Source organism: Geotrypetes seraphini, chromosome 6 (genome assembly GCF_902459505.1).
Source record: "Geotrypetes seraphini chromosome 6, aGeoSer1.1, whole genome shotgun sequence".
NCBI lineage: Eukaryota > Metazoa > Chordata > Amphibia > Gymnophiona > Dermophiidae > Geotrypetes > Geotrypetes seraphini.
Window position 1 is genome coordinate 137,860,427 of NC_047089.1, and position 22,406 is coordinate 137,882,832.

A 22,406-nucleotide genomic window follows, 5' to 3' on the forward strand; every position below is an offset into this window, starting at 1 on the left:
ACCTGCCATCATCCAATACTTCCAGATGATCTTAAAACCGCCAATTTGAATCTTGGAGTTCAGCCATATAGTTTGATTTATTGATTTATGTATTGGAATAGGTGTTAAATTATTCACATATCTTAAGGTTTTCCATGTATCTACTAATATTCTGTTTTCTTTATATATTCTAGGCATTTTGATACTAAGAACATGGCATAATCGCAGAGGAAACATGAGACGCCATTCCAACCAAAATCAATCTAGGATATTATTGATGGGCTCTGGGAGGACCCAATACATACCCTGGCGCATAATATAGGATTGATGATACCTATAAAAATTGGGAAAATTTACCCCTCCCTCAGTAATTGGCTTTTGTAAAGACACTAAAGCAATTTGAGCATTTTTACCTAGCCAAATAAATTTTGTAAGAATACCATTTAATTTTTTTGTAAAAAGATCCCTGAAAAAAAACTGGTATCATACCCATTTGATAACAAACCACAGGCAAAATCATCACTTTAATCGTTTGGACTCTCCCCCACCAAGACAGATGTAAAGGATTCCATTGCTCACATATTTCTGTTACCTTCTGTAATAAAACATTTTCATTCACTTTCATTGTTTCTTCCAGTGTATTTTTTATCCAAATGCCTAAATATTTTATTCCATCATCTTTCCATATAAAGGGAAATGATTCAAACAAACCTTTTGTACAATGCACATTAAGTGGAAGAATTTCTGATTCACTCCAATTTATCTTATATCCTGAGAATTTTCCAAATTTTTCTATCAATTCAATTAAGCATGGAATGGTTGTTTCAGGATTTCTCAAATGAAGCAATATATCATCTGCATAAGCAGAGACTTTGTATTCTCGTTCTGAATAAGGAATACCCTGAATCTCCTTCATTTGCTGAATAGCTAACAACAAGGATTCCAAAACAATATCAAAAAGTAAAGAGGACAAAGGATATCCTTGTCTAACCCCCCTCTGTAAGCTAAAATGTCCTGAAAAATTATTATTAATATATAATCTAGCAACTGGGAAGCTATATAAAGATTGAATCATTTGTATAAATCCTTAACCTATACCAAACCAGTCCATGGCTTGATACATAAAGGTCCATTCTACTCGATCAAAGGCCTTCTCTGCATCCAAGGATACTGAAAAGGCTGGATCTTTCATGGCTTTTGTTAGATATAATATATGAAAAGCCAACCTGGTATTGTTAGAAGAATGTCTCTGAGCAACAAACCCTGTTTGGTGCATACCAATAATATAAGGGAGAGCCTTGGCTAAGCGTAAAGCAAAAAGTTTTCCATCTACATTAATTAAAGAAATAGGCCTGTAATTTGAAACCAATGTGGGATCTTTATTTGGCTTTGGCAAAACTATAGTTAAAGATTCTGCCATAGTGCCTGTAATATAACCTTTATTCAGTTGAGCCTGATATAAATTTAACAGATGTGGTAATAGGGTATTTTGAAATGATTTATAGAACTCTACCGTAAAACCATCACCACCTGGAGCGGATCCTACTCTAAGGGATTTCAATGCTGTTTGTAATTCGTTTAATGATATAGACTTCTCTAAACTTCCTTTTATATGTGTGGTTTTTTTTGGTATAATATTTCTTTATTGGGCAAAACCAACAGCATATAGAAACAGTAAAAAGCAAAAACACATCTGCAAAGTGATGGCACCCGCCCGATCAGGGCAAGCTACAGACACAAGGCATCAATGCAGCAAAAAGCAGATGCCCAATACATAAGTTTACAATGACCCGCAACAAACCCTCCCCAACAAGAAACAAGCAACCAGAGAACATAGTACATAAGACTAAAACCCAAACATCCCAAACCCCTCCCCCCCCAGACCTATGTGGTAGTCAGCCGAGACTAGAAAAGAGTAGAAAGAGATAAAACCGAAGAAAAGCACACTATAGAAAAGTAAAAGAAAAGAAAACAACAGTATGAAGCGGAGCTACCCGTCAGAAGCAGGAGAGAGAACGGAAGACCAAAGTGTACCTATGAAAGAAAAAGAAAAAAGGAAAAGAAAGAAATGGATGAAAAGCCCACCAGGGCGGACTGTGCATGGTAAGAGGCAGCACCCAACCCCCTGTAGTAGCTTCATAACTCGAGAGTTCAGCAATTTAACAACAGGCTCCTCTCCCTATGGGGAAGGGACAGCCAGTATCCTTCCCATACATCCTGAAATTTGGGCCAGAGGGTCTCCACATGCATCCCCGCCGCTCTTCGTTCCAAAAGGGCTAAATCATAAAGGGACAAATGCCACTGAGAGAAGGAAGGAGCATGCGGTGCCCGCCAGGAAACCAAACTAGCCTTCTTAGCCAAAAGGAGAGCCTTGGAGACCAACAGCCGCTGCCCAGCAGAGCAGCATTGAAGATCACTATATATAAAAGACTCTATCTACTCAGTCGGGATGGATATGGCAACGAAGGCAGAGGGGCTGGAGTCACTATGGGTCAAATTGCCGGGAAACAAGAGTGCAGGCATAAAACTGGGGCTGTACTATCGCCCACCTGGTACGCCGGAAGGAGTCGGACACGACTTGGAAGCTGAACTGAGACAAGAATGCAGGACTGGAAGTGTAACAGTGATGGGGGACTTCAACTACCCGGGGATTGACTGGAGTACGGGTCACTCCAACTGCGCTAGGGAAACAGAATTTGTAGAAGCTGTGAGGGACTGCTTCATGGAGCAACTAGTCAGGGAACCGACGCAAGGGAGTGCTACTCTTGACCTCATCCTAAACGGATTAGGGGGGCCTGCAAAAGGGGTAGAAGTGGGAGGACCACTAGGCAACAGTGACCACAATGCGATCAGATTCACATTAGAAAGGGGGACACCCACAGTAAGGAGGACCGCAACAACTGCGCTCAACTTCAGGAAAGGGAACTATGCTGCTATGAGGGAAATGGTGGGAAGAAAGCTCAGAAACATCCTTAGGATGGAGACTGTAGGAAGCACCTGGACCCTATTCAGGGACACCCTGCAGGAAGCACAAAGAATGTACGTCCCCAGTTTCAGGAAAAGCGGCAAGAACAAGCGATCAAAGGACCCGGTTTGGATCTCAACTGAAGCAAAGAGGGCAATAAATGACAAAAAAGTATCCTTCCGGAGATGGAAAAATGACCCAACGGAGGAAAATCACCAGGCGCACAGGAAATGCCAAAAGGAATGCCACCGGGAGGTTAGAAAAGCAAAAGGGAACTACGAAGAGGGGCTGGCCAGGGAGGCGAAGAACTTCAAGGCATTCTTCAGTTACGTAAAGGGGAAGCGACCAGCGAGAGAGGAGGTGGGGCCGTTGGACGATGGGGATAGGAAGGGAGTGATTAAGGAGGATAAAGAGGTAGCTGAGAGGTTGAACACGTTCTTCTCGTCAGTTTTCACGAGAGAAGACACATCTAACATACCGAATTCAGAGGAGCTCATAAGTGGGGAACAGGCTGAAAAATTGGAACACATAGAGGTAAGTAAGGAGGATGTCCTCAAACAGATAGACAGGTTAAAATGCGGCAAATCGCCGGGCCCAGACGGGATCCATCCAAGGGTTCTGAAGGAACTAAGACAAGAAATAGCGGGCACAATCCAGCATGTTTGCAACCTATCCTTGAAAACTGGAGAGGTACCAGAGGACTGGAAACTGGCGAATGTCACACCTATCTTCAAGAAGGGATCGAGGGGTGACCCCGGGAACTACAGGCCGGTGAGCCTGACTTCAATTATAGGGAAGATGGTGGAAGCTATGATCAAGGATGGTATTTGCGAGCACATCGAGAGAAATGGCCTACTGAGAACAAGCCAGCACGGATTCTGTAAAGGAAGATCATGCTTAACGAACCTTTTGCACTTCTTTGAGGGAATAAGCAGTCGGGTGGACAATGGGGAACCCATAGACATCATTTACCTCGATTTTCAAAAGGCTTTCGACAAGGTGCCACATGAAAGGCTGCTTAGGAAGCTGTGGAACCACGGGGTGGGAGGGGATGTGCACAGATGGATCAAGCACTGGTTGTCGGGTAGACTGCAGAGGGTCGGAGTAAAGGGACAATATTCTGACTGGCGGGGAGTCACGAGCGGTGTGCCACAGGGATCGGTGCTGGGGCCGTTACTCTTCAACATATTTATCAATGACCTGGAAAAGGAGGCAAAGTGCGAGGTTATAAAATTTGCAGACGATACCAAACTGTGCGGCAGAGTTAGATCCAGGGAGGAGTGTGAGGACCTGCAAAGGGACCTGGACAAGCTGGAAGACTGGGCAAACAAATGGAAAATGCGCTTTAACGTGGAAAAATGCAAGGTCATGCATATAGGGAAAAGGAACCCGTTGTTCAACTACAAATTGGGGGGGGCATTGCTGGGAGACAGCAGTCTAGAGAGAGACTTGGGTGTGCTGGTAGATGCATCACTGAAGCCATCTGCGCAGTGCGCAGCAGCCTCGAAAAAAGCCAACAGGATGCTGGGCATCATAAAGAGGGGCATAACAACCAGGACGCGGGAAGTCATCATGCCATTGTATCGAGCGATGGTGCGTCCACATCTGGAATACTGCGTTCAATATTGGTCGCCGTACCTCAAGAAGGACATGGCGGTACTTGAGAGAGTCCAAAGGAGAGCAACGAAACTGGTAAGGGGGCTGGAACACTGCCCGTACGCCGAGAGGTTGGATAGGCTGGGGCTCTTCTCTCTGGAAAAAAGGAGGCTCAAGGGAGATATGATAGAGACCTTCAAGATCATGAGGGGCATAGAGAGGGTGGATAGGGACAGATTCTTCAGGCTGAAGGGGACAACAAGTACGAGGGGGCATTCGGAGAAACTGAAGGGAGATAGGTTCAAAACAAATGCAAGGAAGTTTTTTTTTCACCCAAAGGGTCGTGGACACCTGGAATGCGCTACCGGAGGAAGTGATCAGGCAGAGTACGGTACAGGGATTCAAACAGGGATTGGACGGATTCCTGAGGGATAAAGGGATCGTGGGATACTGAGAGAGGTGCTGGGATGTAACACAGGTATAGAAAGCAAACCAGGTAATAAGTATAGAAACCCAACCAGGTAGTGCATGTGCAAGACCAGAGGGTTAGGACTTCGATGGGAAGATAGGACTCAATGGGAAACCAAGGTGGCAAGGGGGCCCCTTCTGGTGATTCAGACAGGTCGTGACCTGTTTGGGCCGCCGCGGGAGCGGACTGCTGGGCAGGATGGACCTATGGTCTGACCCGGCGGAGGCACAGCTTATGTTCTTATGTTCTTATCAGTGCCATCATAAAAAAGGCCAATAGTAGGGGTACAGCAGGCATCCTTTATATGTTAAGGAATTTTAGGTCCCTCTAATAATTTTAAAAACTCTAAACCATCTTTTTCTTTATCTAATAATGCTCAGAAGAATAATCTAAAAATTGTTTTAAAATAGGTTCAACTTGAGAATAAGTATCTCCTTTCTCATCTTTAATTGCAATTATTTTTGTCTTCCTTTTTTTTGCTTTAAGATAATTCGCCAATAATCTTCCCGCCTTATTTGAGTTTCCATAATACAAAGCTTGTTGAGAAAATAAATCTTTCCTTACCAATTTAGAAGAAATCTCATTATATTTACATTTGGCTTTTAAAAGAGCTTGTAACGTAGGGTGTTCCCATTTGTCACTCAATTTCGACTTTAAGACTCTAATTTCTTGTTCCAAATTGGAAAATTGTCTTTTGACCTGTTTCCTAGTATATGCTGAAAATGAAATAATTTGTCCTCTCATGGTTGCCTTAAAAGTATCCCATAATGTTTCCATAGAGATTTCTTCTGTGGTATTAAGTTGGAAATATTCATTCATTTTTAATTTAATATCTTCACAAAATTTTGGATCCGCAAGCAATATATTATCAAATCTCCATACAGGTCTACTATTATCCTGATCAACAATTTTGAGTTCAACCCACACTCCTCCATGATCAGACAAAATAATTGGACCTATGGAGGCTTGCGTTATCTGTTGAACTAATTGGTTCGAAACAAAAATGTAATCTATTCTTGAAAAGGATTTGTGAACATGGGAACAAAAAGAAAATTCCCGACCATCAAAATGAAGTATTCGCCATATATCTTTCAAGTCACAAGACTGTACAAAATTATCTAATCCTAATGATTTCATAATTTTACTAGGTTTTTTATCCATTAAAGGATCCATAACAGCGTTAAAATCCCCCACTACTAAATTAGAAGCAGCCAGTGGTAGCACCAATTGTTGTAGAGTCTTGAAAAACTCACTTTGGTTCGAATTAGGGGCATATACATTGAAAAGCGCCTTTGTAGTATTTCCCATGCTCATGTCTATGTGTAACCATCTTCCCAAAGGATCTGAAGCACCCAATTTGAACATTGCAGTACACTTCCTATTCACTAAATAGCCACTCCAGCCTTTTTCCCTACGCAGGGGCAAAAAAACAATGCTTTGCCCAATCTCCCTCCAATTTTTTAGATTCCATAGCAGATAAATGTGTCTCTTGGATATAGCAAATATCCGCATTCTGTTGTTTTAAAAATAATAGTGTGTTTTTTTTTCCTTTTAATCGGATGGTTGAGGCCATTAACATTGAAAATATTTTAAAATCCATTATACAATTTATATATAAAGCATAAACATATCATCCAGTAATACAAATTATGAGTAAGCACTAAATATTCATGTTTCCCAAATTTAAAACCTAAAATAAAATCCCTCTTCCCTCCCAATCCCATCCTCCCATATCCCCAACTCACCCCTCCCAAATTAATAGTGAAAACTTGGAAACACACATAAGAGACCAGATGATGAGAAACTCCTTACAGGCAAAATTAATAAATCTCATTATTTAATTATAATAACCTATCCAATTCTATAATATGAATCATAAATTATATATAATTAATCTAACTTTTAAACCCATCCTTTTAAAATAAACTATTGATAGTTGTAGACGCATAAATAGGATAAATAATTAAAAACTCATACTATCTAAAATAGAACTATCTTTGCGTATTTTAATAAATTATCCTATTCCTATACCAAATATTATTAAATTATATCAATTTCCTACAAATATATAAATTTAAGTTTCATCACAAAATTAATATAACTCTTAGGTGTTATTCTTATATAAAGAAGGCTATTCAACCCAATCTAACTATTTTGAAACTACATCTATTTGAAAATATTAGAATATTTTTTGCATATGAGCATAACTACTTTGAGTGATTGCTTAAGTCCTAATTTGTGACATTTTCAGTTGGAAGCTTTGGATAGACCCAGTGTCACTGGGAGTGTGGCCATTGTTCCTTTTGCCTGCTGATACTGGAAACATCAGATTATATTCATCCTTTTAAAATAAGCACTGGGAATTGAAAGGGTTCACTTCATGTCAATAAATATGTGCCCATGTAGACTTACTTATATTGGACAGACTTCATATGGTCATTTAAAATCAGACTAGTGGAATATCATTCTTGTTTGAAAATGAAGAAATTTTCAGATCTCCTAGTGGATTATTGTATGCAGTGTCAACATGCTTTTACTAAATTGCACTATTAATTGTTCTGATACTAATTTCATTTAGAGCATCAGGACAATATTAGATGTTGCCTTAGACAACAAGAACAAAAATGGTTTTATATTGTAGTAATTGTTCCCTTGGATTATAAAAGGCTCTATTCATAGCTTTAGAAACTAACCTAGATGGATATTCTCTCTACAAAATTTTGATATAACATTCCAGATTTCAACTTATATTCTGTATCTGATCCACAGATATGAGATGTTTTCATAACAAAGCTGTTTCATGACTGCCTTGGTGAAGATAAGGGAGGAGTTTTGATGAAGAAAAGATTTCTATACCCCTGCTTTATAATGTGATAGAAATGTGGAAAATTTGACTTTTCATATTACTGCATAAAAGTAGTTTCCACAATAATAAATCAGTGTAGTATTACTGCAGGAATTTCATGCACATAGTAACTGAAGATCTTTCTACACTTGACCTTCCTATATTATTTACTCAGCTCTGGCTGGATACTACGGTAGCACTAATATGTCAATCACTTGTAGTTCATATTACAGAAAAGTACTATGAAACCATACATGTCTACAATTACAGCACACTTATTAAACTGTAAATAATTCAAATGAGAAACAAGCATGGAATGTGCAAAAATCTGCAACAAAAGCCTGTGAAACTGTTTTCATTTGTGACTGCTACAGAGGTTTAAGAACATAAGAATTGCCGTTTATCAGCCTTCATCTAGGAAATTATAGTTCAGTATATTTTTCTTGATATATCACCTTTGGAAAATAAATATCAAAGCAGTTTATAATCAGAGAGAAAAGAAAACAATTGAGTGGAAAGGTGTTATAATCTGAGGTAGAGAATGACATGGTGACAGAATTCATCACTGTTCCCGTCCCTGCGGATAACCGCGGGAAATAAACCCATGTCATTTATCTAGTGTCTATTTCAACCTCAGTCCATCTACACCAGCATTATTCAAAACAAAGCTTGCAGGTCAGTAATCCAGGTAAAGGAAACCCCATGTGATATTGTTTTCTGAGATTGCTGCTACCACTGCCAAACAGTTTGTGAATACACACGGAGCGGAAGACAGGCAAAATGGTAGAACTTTGTACTGGTAATTATTGTTGAGGAATTGAAAACTGAGAAATCTCCAATGAGATGGATGAATAGGGATGTGAGCACAAGCATCTTTGAGAAGTGGAAGAAATGCTGAAAATGAAAATATGTGAAATTTTTCCCTCTTGAGGTAAGCATTGAAAGAACAAAAGTCCAGAATAGGACGAAGATCATTGTTTTTCTTTGGCATGAGAAGAACCTTGAGTAGAATCCCTGGTAGCGGTGCTGTGCAGGGACTTTTTTGATGGCATTGTTTTGGAGCAACAGGGAAATTTTTGTTGTTAATTGAGGGATTATACTTGGGAAATTATTTTAAGAACTCAAGAGTCTGTTGTGATGCTTTGCCATGCTGGGAAGAAACTGGTTAATAATAACAACAACTTTATTCTTGTATACCGCCCACCCACAGAAGATCCAGATGGTTCACAAAAAAGAACTGGACAATCAGTGAAATATACATATTAAACATAGTAAAATTGAAGTTAAGAAGAATTATGTAATAAATTTATCAAACAAATATGTTTTTAAAATCCTTCTAAAAGCAGTATACAAAAACATTTGAAAGATCAAAGGACTCAACCAATAATTCAGTTTTCCTAATTGGGTTTTGTTTGAGCGGAGGAAGTGATGTAACTGATTGTTGTTTACACTCTCTTGGATGTTGTTTTTGAGTGAAAATAGGTCCCTGGTTCTGCATAGGCACTGATCTGGGATAAGGACTGAAGCCGTCTGCAAGAACAGTATTGTTGAAAAAATTGTTGATGATATGATCTGCAATAAGATGAAGAATTAACTAATGTACGATAAGATTGAGATTGGTCTATGGAATATGTAGAGAGCTCTCGCATGGCTGTGGAGTCTTCCTTGAGCTGTGATACTTGTAGCCTTCACCTGTTCTCCAAACAGGCTATCTCCGAGACAGGGAGCATCAGCTACTCTGTCAAGAAGATCAGTCCAAAGGTCAGAGGCTTTGAGCCAAGTATTGTGACAGGCTGTTCTAGCCACTGCAAAAATTCTAGAGGTCATATCATAAGCATCATAATTAGTTTTTATAAGATGAAACGTAGACTCTTGCAATGCCCTATGAAGGTTTGTCATATCATCCGAAATATCATTGTTGTAAGATGGTATGCTGAAAATGTAAAATTTGCAGATGATGAGCCAGGATCTTTGGCATGAGCATGGCCCCCTGGTAATACCTTTGAAAATCTTTTTTTTTTTCTTCTGGAGGGTTGATGAATCTGTCTAAGCCTGAAAAAGTAGCAACCTTCTGGAGAAATTTAAAATAAGAGCATTCCTCCAGTGAAGTCTGCTGAGATGGTGGTTGCAGAAGAGACGGCGGGTCAATTCCCACAGGACGGGAGTCTAGCATATCATATCAAACCTGTTGTGGTGAGAGACAAAGTGTTATTTTTGGAGACCAAGCAGTGTCTGGCGAATTTGAGATATATTCTGCACAGGCAGTAGATGGATCAGGTACTGAATATTACAGTTAAACAGTGTGAAGCTACCTCAGTTGCAAGCAGAGAGGGGGAAGGTTAAAAGAAAAGAGCAGCACTCTCCTTCAATAAATTTCTGGAAAAGTGAGAAAAAACTGTGCCACCGGAGTCAAAGAGAGAATTTCTGGTAGGGATCTGTAGACAACTCTCTTTTTAGAGGTAGATAAATATCCTCAGTAAGAGAAGGTGAAGTTGCTTTTTTTTTTTTTTTTAAGTATAAGGTAAAATTTTACCTGAATTATCCAGTGCTGCTTCAAATGAGGACTGTGAGGCAGTCACCATGCTTGCAGGAGGCCTCTCTATTGAAGTTCAGGAAGCTGATGCAGACGTGGGCTGCTTTTGCTGACCTCGTGCTGCTTTCTTTGAAATTGGTGGGGGAGGGGTAACATTTGCCTCTGGAGCTGTTTGTTTGTTTTTCCTTTCCTTTGGCCGCTAGTACCATGTGCTTTTTATTCGACGGCAACTGCAGTGGAATCGTTGGGCTGTCCTCCCCCGGCGGTACCTTGCTTGAGCCCTGAGGGGGAGGGGCCATATATGAAGTGAGCGTCGGAGAGTTCCACGCTGTGGAGGTGCAAAGCGCCAATGATGAAGCTGTCCTCTCCATTAAGGAAACCTTCATGGTTCTAAAGACCACTGAATTTCAGTGTCTTTGGCGGCTGTACCGCAAACAGGAAGTTAATGCCGGCGCAAAGTGAGGAAGAACTATTGAATACTGCTATCTGACTCATTTTTTTTCTGTGTTTGTTTTTGGGTGTTGTTTTGTTTTTACAGCATCTCTATTCTGACTGGAAAAAAATAAGAGAAATAAAAAAACTGGAATATATATTAAAAAAAAAATAAAAAATTGGGCAACTAGTACTTTTTTATCTGAAGAGGCAAGGAGAGGGGAGAGACACAACCTGCACTAACCATTGTCAAAGAAAAAACTGACAGTTGGAAGGCGGAGTCCCAGAGGCAAGGTAGTCTGCACATGCTCAGTGGGAAAAAAAAAATTCTATTGATCCTAGGGGAGAGCACTGGTGCGCAGGCTTGTCAGAGGACTTCACCAGCAAGTAAGTGTGCCTGCATTAACCCTGCTTGTCTCCGGAGAATGCCACAACCTTTCTATTTGAACACCACTTGTACTAGTTACAAGTACTGACTAGAATTTGATTTAAAGTTTTATCAGAGTTTGTGTGTTCTATACCAGTTTGCTGCTTTACTTAAATTCACCTCAGATCTAGTATTACACCGTACACTCCCTTCTCAACATCCGCTCCATGGTTTTGCATTAGGTCAGAATGTACATATCAATCAGCTTTCTGCTATAGTACTCTGGTCTTATGAAATTCATTGCCGGCTCAATTTGGTGTTGAAAGTAATTAAGGCTTTAAATTTTATTTTATTTTTTTTTAAGATCTGACTTTTTTCTTTGGTTTTTGACAACATATTTTCTCTCTATTTACATCTGAACTATTTTATTTTGTTTTATTTATGAGTGCTGTACTTTTACTGTTTCCAGATTGTATGCTCCTGCTCTTATTAAAACATAATTCTGTCTCTTTATTGCTGGCAATAACTCCCTAAATACATTGTAAAATGACATGATCTGCAACAAAATAACTGGAAACTTTGATTTTTGATAAGAGAAAACACCAATGATTATGAAATACTGAAGATACACACTATTTAAGTGTTTATTCATAATTTACCGCTGCTTTTTTTAATTTGCACCTATCGTCCTCTCTTAAAAGAGAAGAGTATTTATTCACCATGTTTACTGAGAAGCAGTTACACTCTTCATGCTCTGCTGAAAGTACATGCTCTGCTGAAAAGCTGGTCATTGTCATACAAATTAATTGCTACTATAGCTTAACTCAATACAATAAAAACTTGAAATCCTCAGTAAGCCCTCTCATCTCCCTTAAAATAAAATTCAACATGAAGTTAAAAAAAAATTGAAATGCACTTCTTGTGTACATTTACATTCTGAAACTTACTGTTATTGGTACATCCTTGGTTCCTGAATTTAATAAATGCAGATTTAAAACCTTTGCAAAATCTGTTTTAATGAGAAAGAAATAAAAAGCATTTTAGTTCACAGCAATAGTGAAAAACATGTTGCCTCATTACAGTTCTATAAAAGGAGATTATATACTTACCCTGGTAAGCTCTTTTCCAATATATAGGTGAGACATTCTAGACCAGGGGTGGGCAACTCCGGTCCTCGAGAGCCAGAATCCAGTCGGGTTTCCAGGATTTCCCTCAATGAATATGCATGAGATCTCTTTGCATGCACTGTTTCAGTGTATATTCATGGGGGAAATCCTGAAAGCCCAACTTGATTCCGTTCCTCGAGGACCGGAGTTGCCTACCCCTGTTCTAGACCATTGGGTTATTTCCCCTTACTCACATGAGCTGCACAAGAAATCCATTCCAGGTTTTTCACTCTGCCTCCAGTGTACTTCACAGGCTAGTTTAACGCCCTCTATCAGTCAGTACCCAAGCATAGAGAGACACACCCATCTGTGAAGTAGAGGCACCTGTAACGACAGGCTAAACTATTGTTCTGCTCAAACAACTAAACAGTATCGTTAATCGCCAACAGAGGCATCAAAGGAGTTTCAGAACTACTCCCACAACAGATTGGATAAGCAGAAGGAGAATGAAATCTGAAACAGGCACAGCAAGGACAGGGCGGGGGGTCTAGAATGTCTCACCTATCTACTTGAAAAGAGCTTACCAGGGTAAGTACAAAATCTCCTTTTCAAGTGCAATAGGTGAGGCATTCTAGACCAGTGGTCTCAAACTCAAACCCTTTGCAGGGCCACCTTTTGGATTTGTAGGTACTTGGAGGGCCTCGGAAAAAATAGTTAATATCTTATTAAAGAAATGACAATTTTGCATGAGGTAAAACTCTTTATAGATTATAAATCTTTCCTTTTGGCTAAGTCTTAATAATAATATTGTCATTTATGGCTAAAGAGACATATGATCAAGAAACTGTTTTATTTTACTTTTGTGATTATGATAAACATACCGAGGGCCTCAAAATAGTACCTGGCGGGCCGCATGTGGCCCCCGGGCCGCATGTTTGAGACCACTGTTCTAGACCATAGGGATGTACAAAAGCAGTCCCCCCAAGAAAGCTAGGGTGGGTTTGCTTTGCCGGTCCTTAAGACCTAGGACCCAAAGGCAGAGTCCTGTCTGGCAGCAACATCCACTCTGTAGAATTTGGCAAACATGTGAAGAAAAGACCACGTCGCCGTCCTGCAAATCTCCTCAGGAGAACAAGATCTAGATTCTGTCCATGAAGAAGCTACACTCCTGGCATAATGCTCCTTAACTGAAATAGGGGACAGTTGCCCCGCAATAATTGGTGTGGGCAGACTAGATGGGCTGTGGCCCTTTTCTGCCGTCAGTTTCTATGTTTCTAAGGATATTACAAGATGTCAGAAATACATGAAAAAGCTTGTTCTTAACTCTGCCTTTGGTTTTAGATTGTGAAAAAGTGATTTAAAACAGCAGTTACCATATTTTTCATTCCATAAGACATACTTTTTCCATCCAATAAAGTGGGTGGATTAAAGGTGCATCCTATGGAGTGAATACACAACCCCCGCCCACTTGGTTACTCATTGAACACGGCTGCCTCTCTAGTGGCAGAGCAGCGCACAAAGCTGCCTGCCTGGTCGGCTGATGCAGCTGCCTCCTCTTCCCTTCTGTAGCGGCAGAGTGGCGCACACGGTTGTCTGCCTAGTTATGCGCCGCTTCCGTTCTCCCAGGAAGTGGTGCGGGACCAGGCAGGAAGCCTTTTGCGCCGCTCTGCCACTACAGAAGGGAAGAGGAGGCAGCCGCATCAGTCAACCTGGCAGGCAGCTTTGCACGCCGCTCTGCCGCTGGAGACAGCAAGATCTGCAGCCATCGGAACCAGCAGCCGCTGGGAGTCGGCATGATAGCACAGCCCTGACGAGAGCGAGCGGCTACGTTAATAGCAACAGCAGCGGCTGGTTCAGGCCTCCCTCTCGCCTCCCTCCCTTCCCCCAAGGCATTGCTGGGCGGCACATCCGGGCCTCAGCTGCCTCCACCGCCGCTCCCTTCGTGTTCGGGCAGGATATGGAGGAACGGGCCTGTCAAGCTGCGCTGGAGGAACTATAAGGTACAGGGAGACGGCCTGCCTGCTTGCCTCGGGGTGGGGGTGAGGAGTACAGAAGGAAGGAAATGAAGCTTAATATGGGGAGGGAAAGAGACAGAGCAAAGAAATGCTGAAGGAGGAGGGAGCATAGGTACAGGGACATGGAAAAAATGCTGGAAAGGGGAAGAATAAAGATACAGAGATGTGATACTTAATGAAAGGAGAGGAAATGGTACACATGGATAGTGAAAAGAAAAGACAGATTATACACTTGGGGGGGCCCTGCCTGCCTGCTTTCTTGTCTCAGGGTGGGGGGCCCTGCCTGTCACTATGCCTGCCTGCCTGCCCTGTTCCTGCCTTCGACTAGACCACCAGAAGGGGGACAGGGTACACAGCCTGGCAGGGAGAGGGGACAGGTTACAGAGCCTGGAAGGGAGAATTTTGGTTCAGAATGGTTTTTTTTCTTGTTTTCCTCCTCTAAATCTAGGGTGCGTCTTATGGATCGAAAAATACAGTAAACAGATTTAACTTGGGAAGTGCCAGAGGAAATTTCTACTTTTCTCGTTAATAAAGAGCATAACATCAGAGGGACACAAGATATGCTCCTCAGACCTATTATTCTTTACTGTATTTGATTAATGGCATATTACTACAGCAGGAAAAAGAAACCTTGCAGAGAAATTTAGACAATATTTTTCTAGGCATTTAAACTAGAAGGTGGGGATGGTGTATGTACGAAGGACAATTATAGAGACCACTCCGGCAAAAGAAAGATGTGATAGTAGTAAAGTCTGCAACATAAACAATATCAGCAACTCATTTCTTAGTATTGCGGACGGAAAGTGAATCGAAACAAAATCCATACGAAAAAGGAGATTATCGCTGAAAAATAGCTGGAAAGCAATGACCACAAATGCTCGCAGTCTAAGCAACAAAGTTCATGATCTGCAAGTCCTGATGGTAGAGGCAGATCTAGATATTGTCGCTATCACAGAGACATGGTTCAGTGAATCACATGGATGGGATGCAAACATACCGGGATATAATCTTTTTAGGAAGGACAGAGATGGTCAAAAAGGTGGAAGAGTAGCTCTCTATGTAAAGATCAATATCCAAGCGACCAAAATGCAAGGGACCTGGGGAGAGGAAGAAGCGATATGGATTGCTCTGAAAAGAGAAGATGGAACTTCTATCTATGTGGGTGTAGTCTACAGACCTCCGACTCAATCGCAGCAAATTGATAAGGATCTGATTGTGGATATCCAAAAGTTTGGAAGGAAAGAGGAGGTTCTGCTGTTGGGAGATTTCAATCTGCCGGATGTGGACTGGAATGTTCCGTCTGCGGAATGGGAAAGAAGTAGGGAGATTGTGGATGCCTTTCAAGAGGCTCTGCTCAGACAAATGGTGACGGAACCCACAAGGAAAAAAGCGATATTGGATCTGGTCCTCACAAATGGAGAGAGTATCTCTAATGTTCGAGTGGGTGCTCACCTGGGAAGTAGCGATCATCAAACGGTTTGGTTTGATATAATGGCTAAAGTGGAGAGTGGCCGACGATACTTAAAGTCCTAGATTCAAACGTACGGACTTTAATGCAATGGGAGAGTACGAAGAAGAGGATGGGAGGACATAGAGGACAGTGGAAAGACAGTGGTCTAAGCTGAAAGGAGCAATAAAAATGGCTATGGACCTTTATGTGAAGAAAATCAATAAAAACAAGAGAAAAAGGAAGCCGATATGGTTCTCCAACCTAGTGGCTGAAAAAATAAAGGCGAAAGAGTTGGCGTTCATGAAATATAAAAAAAACCCAAGAAGAGGAGAGTAGAAAGGACTACAGGGTGAAACTGAAAGAAGCCAAGAGAGAGATACATCTGGCGAAAGCACAGGCGGAAGAACAAATGGCTAAAAATGTAAAAAAGGGAGACAAAAATTTTTTCCGATATATTAGTAAAAGGAGGAAGATGAAAAATGGAATTGCTAGGCTAAAAGATGCTGGGAACAAATATGTGGAGAGTGATGAGGAGAAAGCAAATGTGCTAAACAAATTCTTCTGTTCTATGTTCACAGAAGAAAATCCTGGAGAAGGACCGAGATTGTATGTCAAAGTTACACGAGAAAATGGAGTAGATTCGGCGCCGTTCACGGAGGAGGGTGTTTATGAGCAACTTGAAAAACTGAAGGTGGACAAAGCAGTGGGACCAGACGGGATCCATCCCAGGATACTAAGGGAGCTCAGAGAGGTTCTGGCGAGTCCTATTAAAGACTTGTTCAACAAATCTCTGGAGACAGGAGTGATTCCTGGGGATTGGAGGAGAGCGGATGTGGTCCCTATTCATAAAAATGGTCACAGGGATGAAGCAGGAAACTACAGGCCGGTGAGCCTCACTTCAGTTGTTGGAAAAATAATGGAAGTGTTGCTGAAAGAAAGGATAGTGTACTTCCTTGAATCTAATGGGTTACAGGATCCGAGGCAACATGGCTTTACAAAAGGTAAATCGTGCCAAACGAACCTGATTGAATTTTTTGATTGGGTGACCAGAGAGCTGGATCGAGGACATATGCTAGATGTAATTTACTTGGATTTCAGCAGTCTTTGACACGGTTCCTCATAGGAGGCTGTTGAACAAACTTGAAGGGCTGAAGTTAGGACCCAAAGTGGTGAACTGGGTCAGAAACTGGCTGTCGGACAGACGCCAGAGGGTAGTGGTTAATGGAAGTCACTCGAAGGAAGGAAAGGTGAGTAGTGGAGTCCCTCAGGGTTCGGTGCTGGGGACAATCCTGTTCAATATGTTTGTGAGTGACATTGCTGAAGGGTTAGAAGGAAAAGTGTGCCGTTTTGCAGATGATACCAAGATTTCTAACAGAGTAGACACCGAAGAGGGAGTGGAAAATATGAAAAAGGATCTGCAAAAGTTAGAGGAATGGTCTAATGCCTGGCAACTAAAATTCAATGCAAAGAAATGCAGAGTAATGCATTTGGGGATTAATAATAGGAAGGAACCGTATATGCTGGGAGGAGAGAAGCTGATATGCACGGACGGGGAGAGGGACCTTGGGGTAATAGTGTCCAAAGATCTAAAGGCAAAAAAACAGTGTGACAAGGCAGTGGCTGCTGCCAGAAGGATGCTGGGCTGTATAAAGAAATGCGTAGTCAGTAGAAGGAAGAAGGTGTTGATGCCCCTGTACAGGTCATTGGTAAGGCCCCACTTGGAATATTGTGTTCAGTTTTGGAGACCGTATCTGGCGAAGGAAGTAAGAAGACTTGAGGCGGTCCAGAGGAGGGCAACGAAAATGATAGGAGGCTTGCGCCAGAAGACATATGAGGAGAGACTGGATACCCTAGAGGAAAGGAGAGACAGGGGAGATATGATTCAGACGTTCAAATACTTGAAGGGTATTAATGTAGAACAAAATCTTTTCCAGAGAAAGGAAAATGGTAAAACCAGAGGACATAATTTGAGGTTGAGGGGTGGTAGATTCAGGGGCAGTTAAGAAATTCTACTTTACGGAGAGGGTAGTGGATGCCTGGAATGCGCTCCCGAGAGAGGTAGTGGAGAGTAAAACTGTGACTGAGTTCAAAGAAGCGTGGGATGAACACAGAGGATTTAGAATCAGAAAATAATATTAAATATTGAACTAAGGCCAGTACTGGGCAGACTTGCACGGTCTGTGTCTGTATATGGCCGTTTGGTGGAGGATGGGCTAGGGAGGGCTTCAATGGCTGGGAGGGTGTAGTTAGGCTGGAGTAAGTCTTAACAGAGATTTCAGCAGTTGGAACCCAAGCACAGTACCGGGTAAAGCTTTGGATTCTTGCCCAGAAATAGCTAAGAAGAAAAAATTAAAAAATTTTAATTGAATCAGGCTGGGCAGACTGGATGGACCATTCGGGTCTTTATCTGCCACCATCTACTATGTTACTATGTAATCTCTTGTAGCACATTATCACTGTGGCTAGACCAGTTTAAACAAAGGAAAATATGTGGCATTGGCCAGAGACAAGCCAAAAAACAAAACACTAACTACAAGATGCAACAGACCTTAAACATATATACTGTATTTTAAAATGTGGATCATATAAATTATTCTTAACTGAAAGCCAGCTCTGATGCTTGCTACATGCTGTTAACTATAAAGTACATTCTCATCTTACCTTGTGTTCGTAGTGTACCAAATCTAACCATTTCTGTTGATGAATAAATTCCAGGGGCTTTAAGAAAAAGAAAATTTTATTTCACTTTCAGCAAGGCTACTGCAATGCGAGTATATTAAGATGAATTTTTAAAAAACAGCAGTAGTTAAAGACCTGTTGTGACTTCTACCTCCACAGGTTAGTACAATAAAACTCAGTACTGTCTGAGGTGTTCGTTTTAATTCTAATGAAAGCTGTATGATTGTCTGCTTCTCGTGAAGAAAAGCTGGCACGCATTACTCCTTTTGTTTCATAGGGAGGAATTTCCTATAGGAAGAAAGGTACATATTAAAATACAGTATTCCAATTAGAAGATAAGAACTCAACAGTGGGGAGGACAAAATTACCAAGGAGTACAGGCGCATTAGAAAGAAACATTGCTCTGGTATGCTGTGTTTATTACCAGCCATCAGAAAAAGTGGCAAACGTACATTATCCAATATGGAATATAAAGAATATTTCTCAAATTCCTTTGGATGGACTGTGTATCAGAAAGAAAACCATAGAACGAGTCATCTGGGTTCTAATCTTGTGTTGTATTTAAGAGATAATGATGGGTTTAGATACAAAGCCTGAAGAAATGTTAGCAATATCCAACTGACATGCTTGACTGCCATGCTACTGCCTTTAACTCCCACAAATATAAAAATTTACATGTATTTTTGTAACAAAATGAAGGGTTATATCTCATCTATTTTACTAGTAACAGTACTACCATATATAGTGTTGTTTATGAGAACTACTCATATTAAAATGTTCACCTACAAGCCAAAATATGAGCAATGGCAACTGCATATAAAACATCAGGGGTACAATGTTCAATAGCCTGAATAAAAGTGCTGAATAAAAATAATCCTTTTATGCAGCTAAAAAATACTTGTCTTACAATGTACTCTATGAAGTTGTTCCTGAACAAAGAAAAGGCATCCCGGGATATTTAGGTTGGTAAAGGAAAACAATATGTAGAACATGTTTTCAAGAAGTGGTGAAGACCATTTGCAGACTTTCATCAGTTTAAAACTTGTCCCCCAACAAAAAAAGACCAAGTAAATTTTGGCATTTTCTGGTGTCTGTATTACAAGGCTGCCAAAGCCAGAAAATGAGGGTGAGGGAATCTTGGTTTTAGTTCATGCCTTTTAAAGTTGTAACTCAAGGTGAATTATATTCAGGTACAGTTGGTATTGTCTGACCCCAGAGGGCTTACAACCAGAGGCAATGGAGGGTCAAGTGATTTTCAGCCCACTGCTCTAACAGGATAAAAATTAAGTATTAAAGAAAAGGGAAGAATTCAGAAAAATCTACAATGCATGTGCTATGGGAAAAGTCAGTTGTAAGGATGGATCCCAGCTTGTAAAAGCAGAGAGGAAGATATGCCCTTCTCTGGTACAAGGACAAAAAGGTGGTAAATGTATAAAGCATTTTCCAAGTGTAAAGAATGTTTTACATGCAGAAATGGTTCTTACAAACTGCACAACCAAATACAGACATACAACTAAGATGCTGCCAAGATGGTGTGCACTTATATATAAATTCTGAGCCCTAGCATTCCTAGGGGCATAGCTGCCATGTCTGCATATACATGTCTATAGTACACACTGGTGCTGCCCGATTCAGGATAAAAAATTTGATTCGATTCAGCCTATTGAATCGATTTTTCGATTCGATTTTCCTGCCCAATTGGGTGTTTGTTTGTTTTGGGGGTTTTTTTCAAACATCCTGGTGGGTTTGTTTTACAGCCTCTTCACCCCTTTGCCTTCTCCTACCCACACTTGCGTTGTGGTATAAACAAACAAACAAAAAAGACTTTTCCTCTCTGTTAAATCTTAGCTCATGTTTGTGATCTAACATCAGCTCTGGCAGGATACACATTTCAAATCTGACATATTGTAATCACAAAACAGAAAATAAAATTATTTTTTCTACCTTTTGTTGTCTGATCATTATTCAAATCTTGTTGGTTCCTGGCTCTGGTTGTCTTCTGATAATTTGCTTGCCAGGGTCTCCTTCTTTCTCGGTGCTAGCCATCCATCTTCTATCTCTGTCCTCACCTTCCATTTCCCATCCCTCCCCCGGAGGTCTGGCATCTTTTCTTTTTTTGTCTCCATCCATAGATCCACCTTTTCTCAACGACCCTTTCATCCAGCATCTCTCCCCCATTCCCCACCACCCCAGGGTCCACCATATCTCTCTTTCTTTTCCCATCTACCCTCCTATCCAGTATCTCTATCCCCCCCTCCACACCATCCCTTGTGTCCAACTTCTCTCCCTTTCTGTTCCTTCCCTCCCTAAATCCCATTGTCCACCATCCCTCTCCTCTGTTTTTAGACCCATTACTTCTTCCCCCCTAAAGTCTGGCATATGCATGTCTCTTTGAAACCCCCTTCCCTCCCTCCCTCCGTGTACCAGGGCCCCCGTCTCCTGAAGGCATGTCCCCCCCCCCCGGACTGCACCACTCCCCCTCACAAAGGCCTGTACCACCACCCCTGAAGGCCTGTCCCCCTGAAGGACTGCACCTCCCCCCGAAAGCCTATCGTCGTCCCCGGACCTCCCGCGCATCCCTTTATTTAATTCAAGCAGGGAGCAGCCTGCAGAAAGGATCGAGGTAAGTACTCACATTGCAGACAAAATTGTAGAGGGCAAACTAACTCAAACGGGAAAATCCCCATAGAGACCGGTTAAACTCAGTGTATGGAGGGCTATGTATGTCAATGCCCACAGTTTAGACAATAAAATTCTGGAATTAGAAATGGAAATGAGGAATGCCGACCTAGATATAGTGGCAATATCTGAAACTTGGTTCACGGATTCCCATGGGTGGGATATGGCTATACCAGGATATAACTTGCTCCGTCGAGACAGAGACGGCAAAACCGGAGGAGGGGTAGCACTATACATCAAAGAGGACATCAAAGTTACCAAAATCACAGGGATCAAATATACCGGGGAATCCCTCTGGGTAAACCTGGCCAGGGGAAATGACAAATGCCTGTATCTTAGTGTTGTATACAGACCTCCAAGACAACAGGATGACAGACAAAAAATTGATCGAAGACATCGAGACCATCACTCTGCGTGGAGACACTGTATTGTTGGGGGACTTCAATATGCCTGATGTAGACTGGAACAAACTTTCCGCTATGACCAGCGGCAGCAGAAAGCTACTAACCTCCATAAGGGGAGCACGACTCAAACAGATGGTATTGGAGCCCACTAGGGATCAGGCGATACTGGACCAACGAAGATAGTGTCACAGAAGTTTCGGTGGGAGATGCGTTGGCCTCCAGTGACCACAACATGGTGTGGTTTCACCTCAGGAAGGGTTTCAATAAGTCAAACACATCCACAAAGGTCCTTAACTTTAAGGGCACTAACTTCAAGAGCATGGGAGATTATGTCTATGAGGCACTGCAAAACCAGGACACAACAGATAGTGTGGAGGTACTGTGGTCAGCTCTGAAATCTACCCTACAGGAAGCAACCAACCTCTATATAAAAACAGTGAGTAAACAACAGAGAAATAATAAACCCCAATGGTTCTCCGCGGAGATCTCGGAACTCGTAAAACAGAAGAAGAGAGCATTTATATCCTACAAACAAATCGCAACAACTGGAAGCTAAAGAAGCCTATCTGGTGAAATCCAGAAATGTTAAAAAAGCAGTCAGAGATGCCAATCTCTGGATGGAAGAAAATCTAGCTAAGAATATTAAAAAAGGGGATAAATCCTTTCTCAGGTATGTTAGTGACAGAAAGGAACACAGACGGGATAGTGCGCCTAAGGAAACCCGATGGTAACTATGTAGAATCGGACTCTGATAAAGCCAAACTACACAATGAATACTTCTGCTCAATCTTTACCTGTGAGGCACCACAGCTGCAGACAAGGGAGAGCTCAGAAGACCCGTTCCGGAATTTTGAATTTACCACCGGCAGCGTCTACCAAGAACTATC

At 41.4% G+C, this 22,406-nt stretch overlaps 1 protein-coding gene across 1 annotated transcript in view; it reads right to left on the bottom strand.

Moving 5' to 3' along the window:
• Positions 1-22,406, bottom strand: part of TMEM131 (transmembrane protein 131) — a 396,906-nt gene that overhangs the window by 212,269 nt on the left and 162,231 nt on the right. Inside the window, 4 exon segments of the mRNA XM_033949394.1 lie at positions 12,134-12,195; positions 18,419-18,475; positions 18,572-18,605; positions 18,608-18,724. Coding sequence (XP_033805285.1) covers positions 12,134-12,195; positions 18,419-18,475; positions 18,572-18,605; positions 18,608-18,724 — 270 coding nt within the window.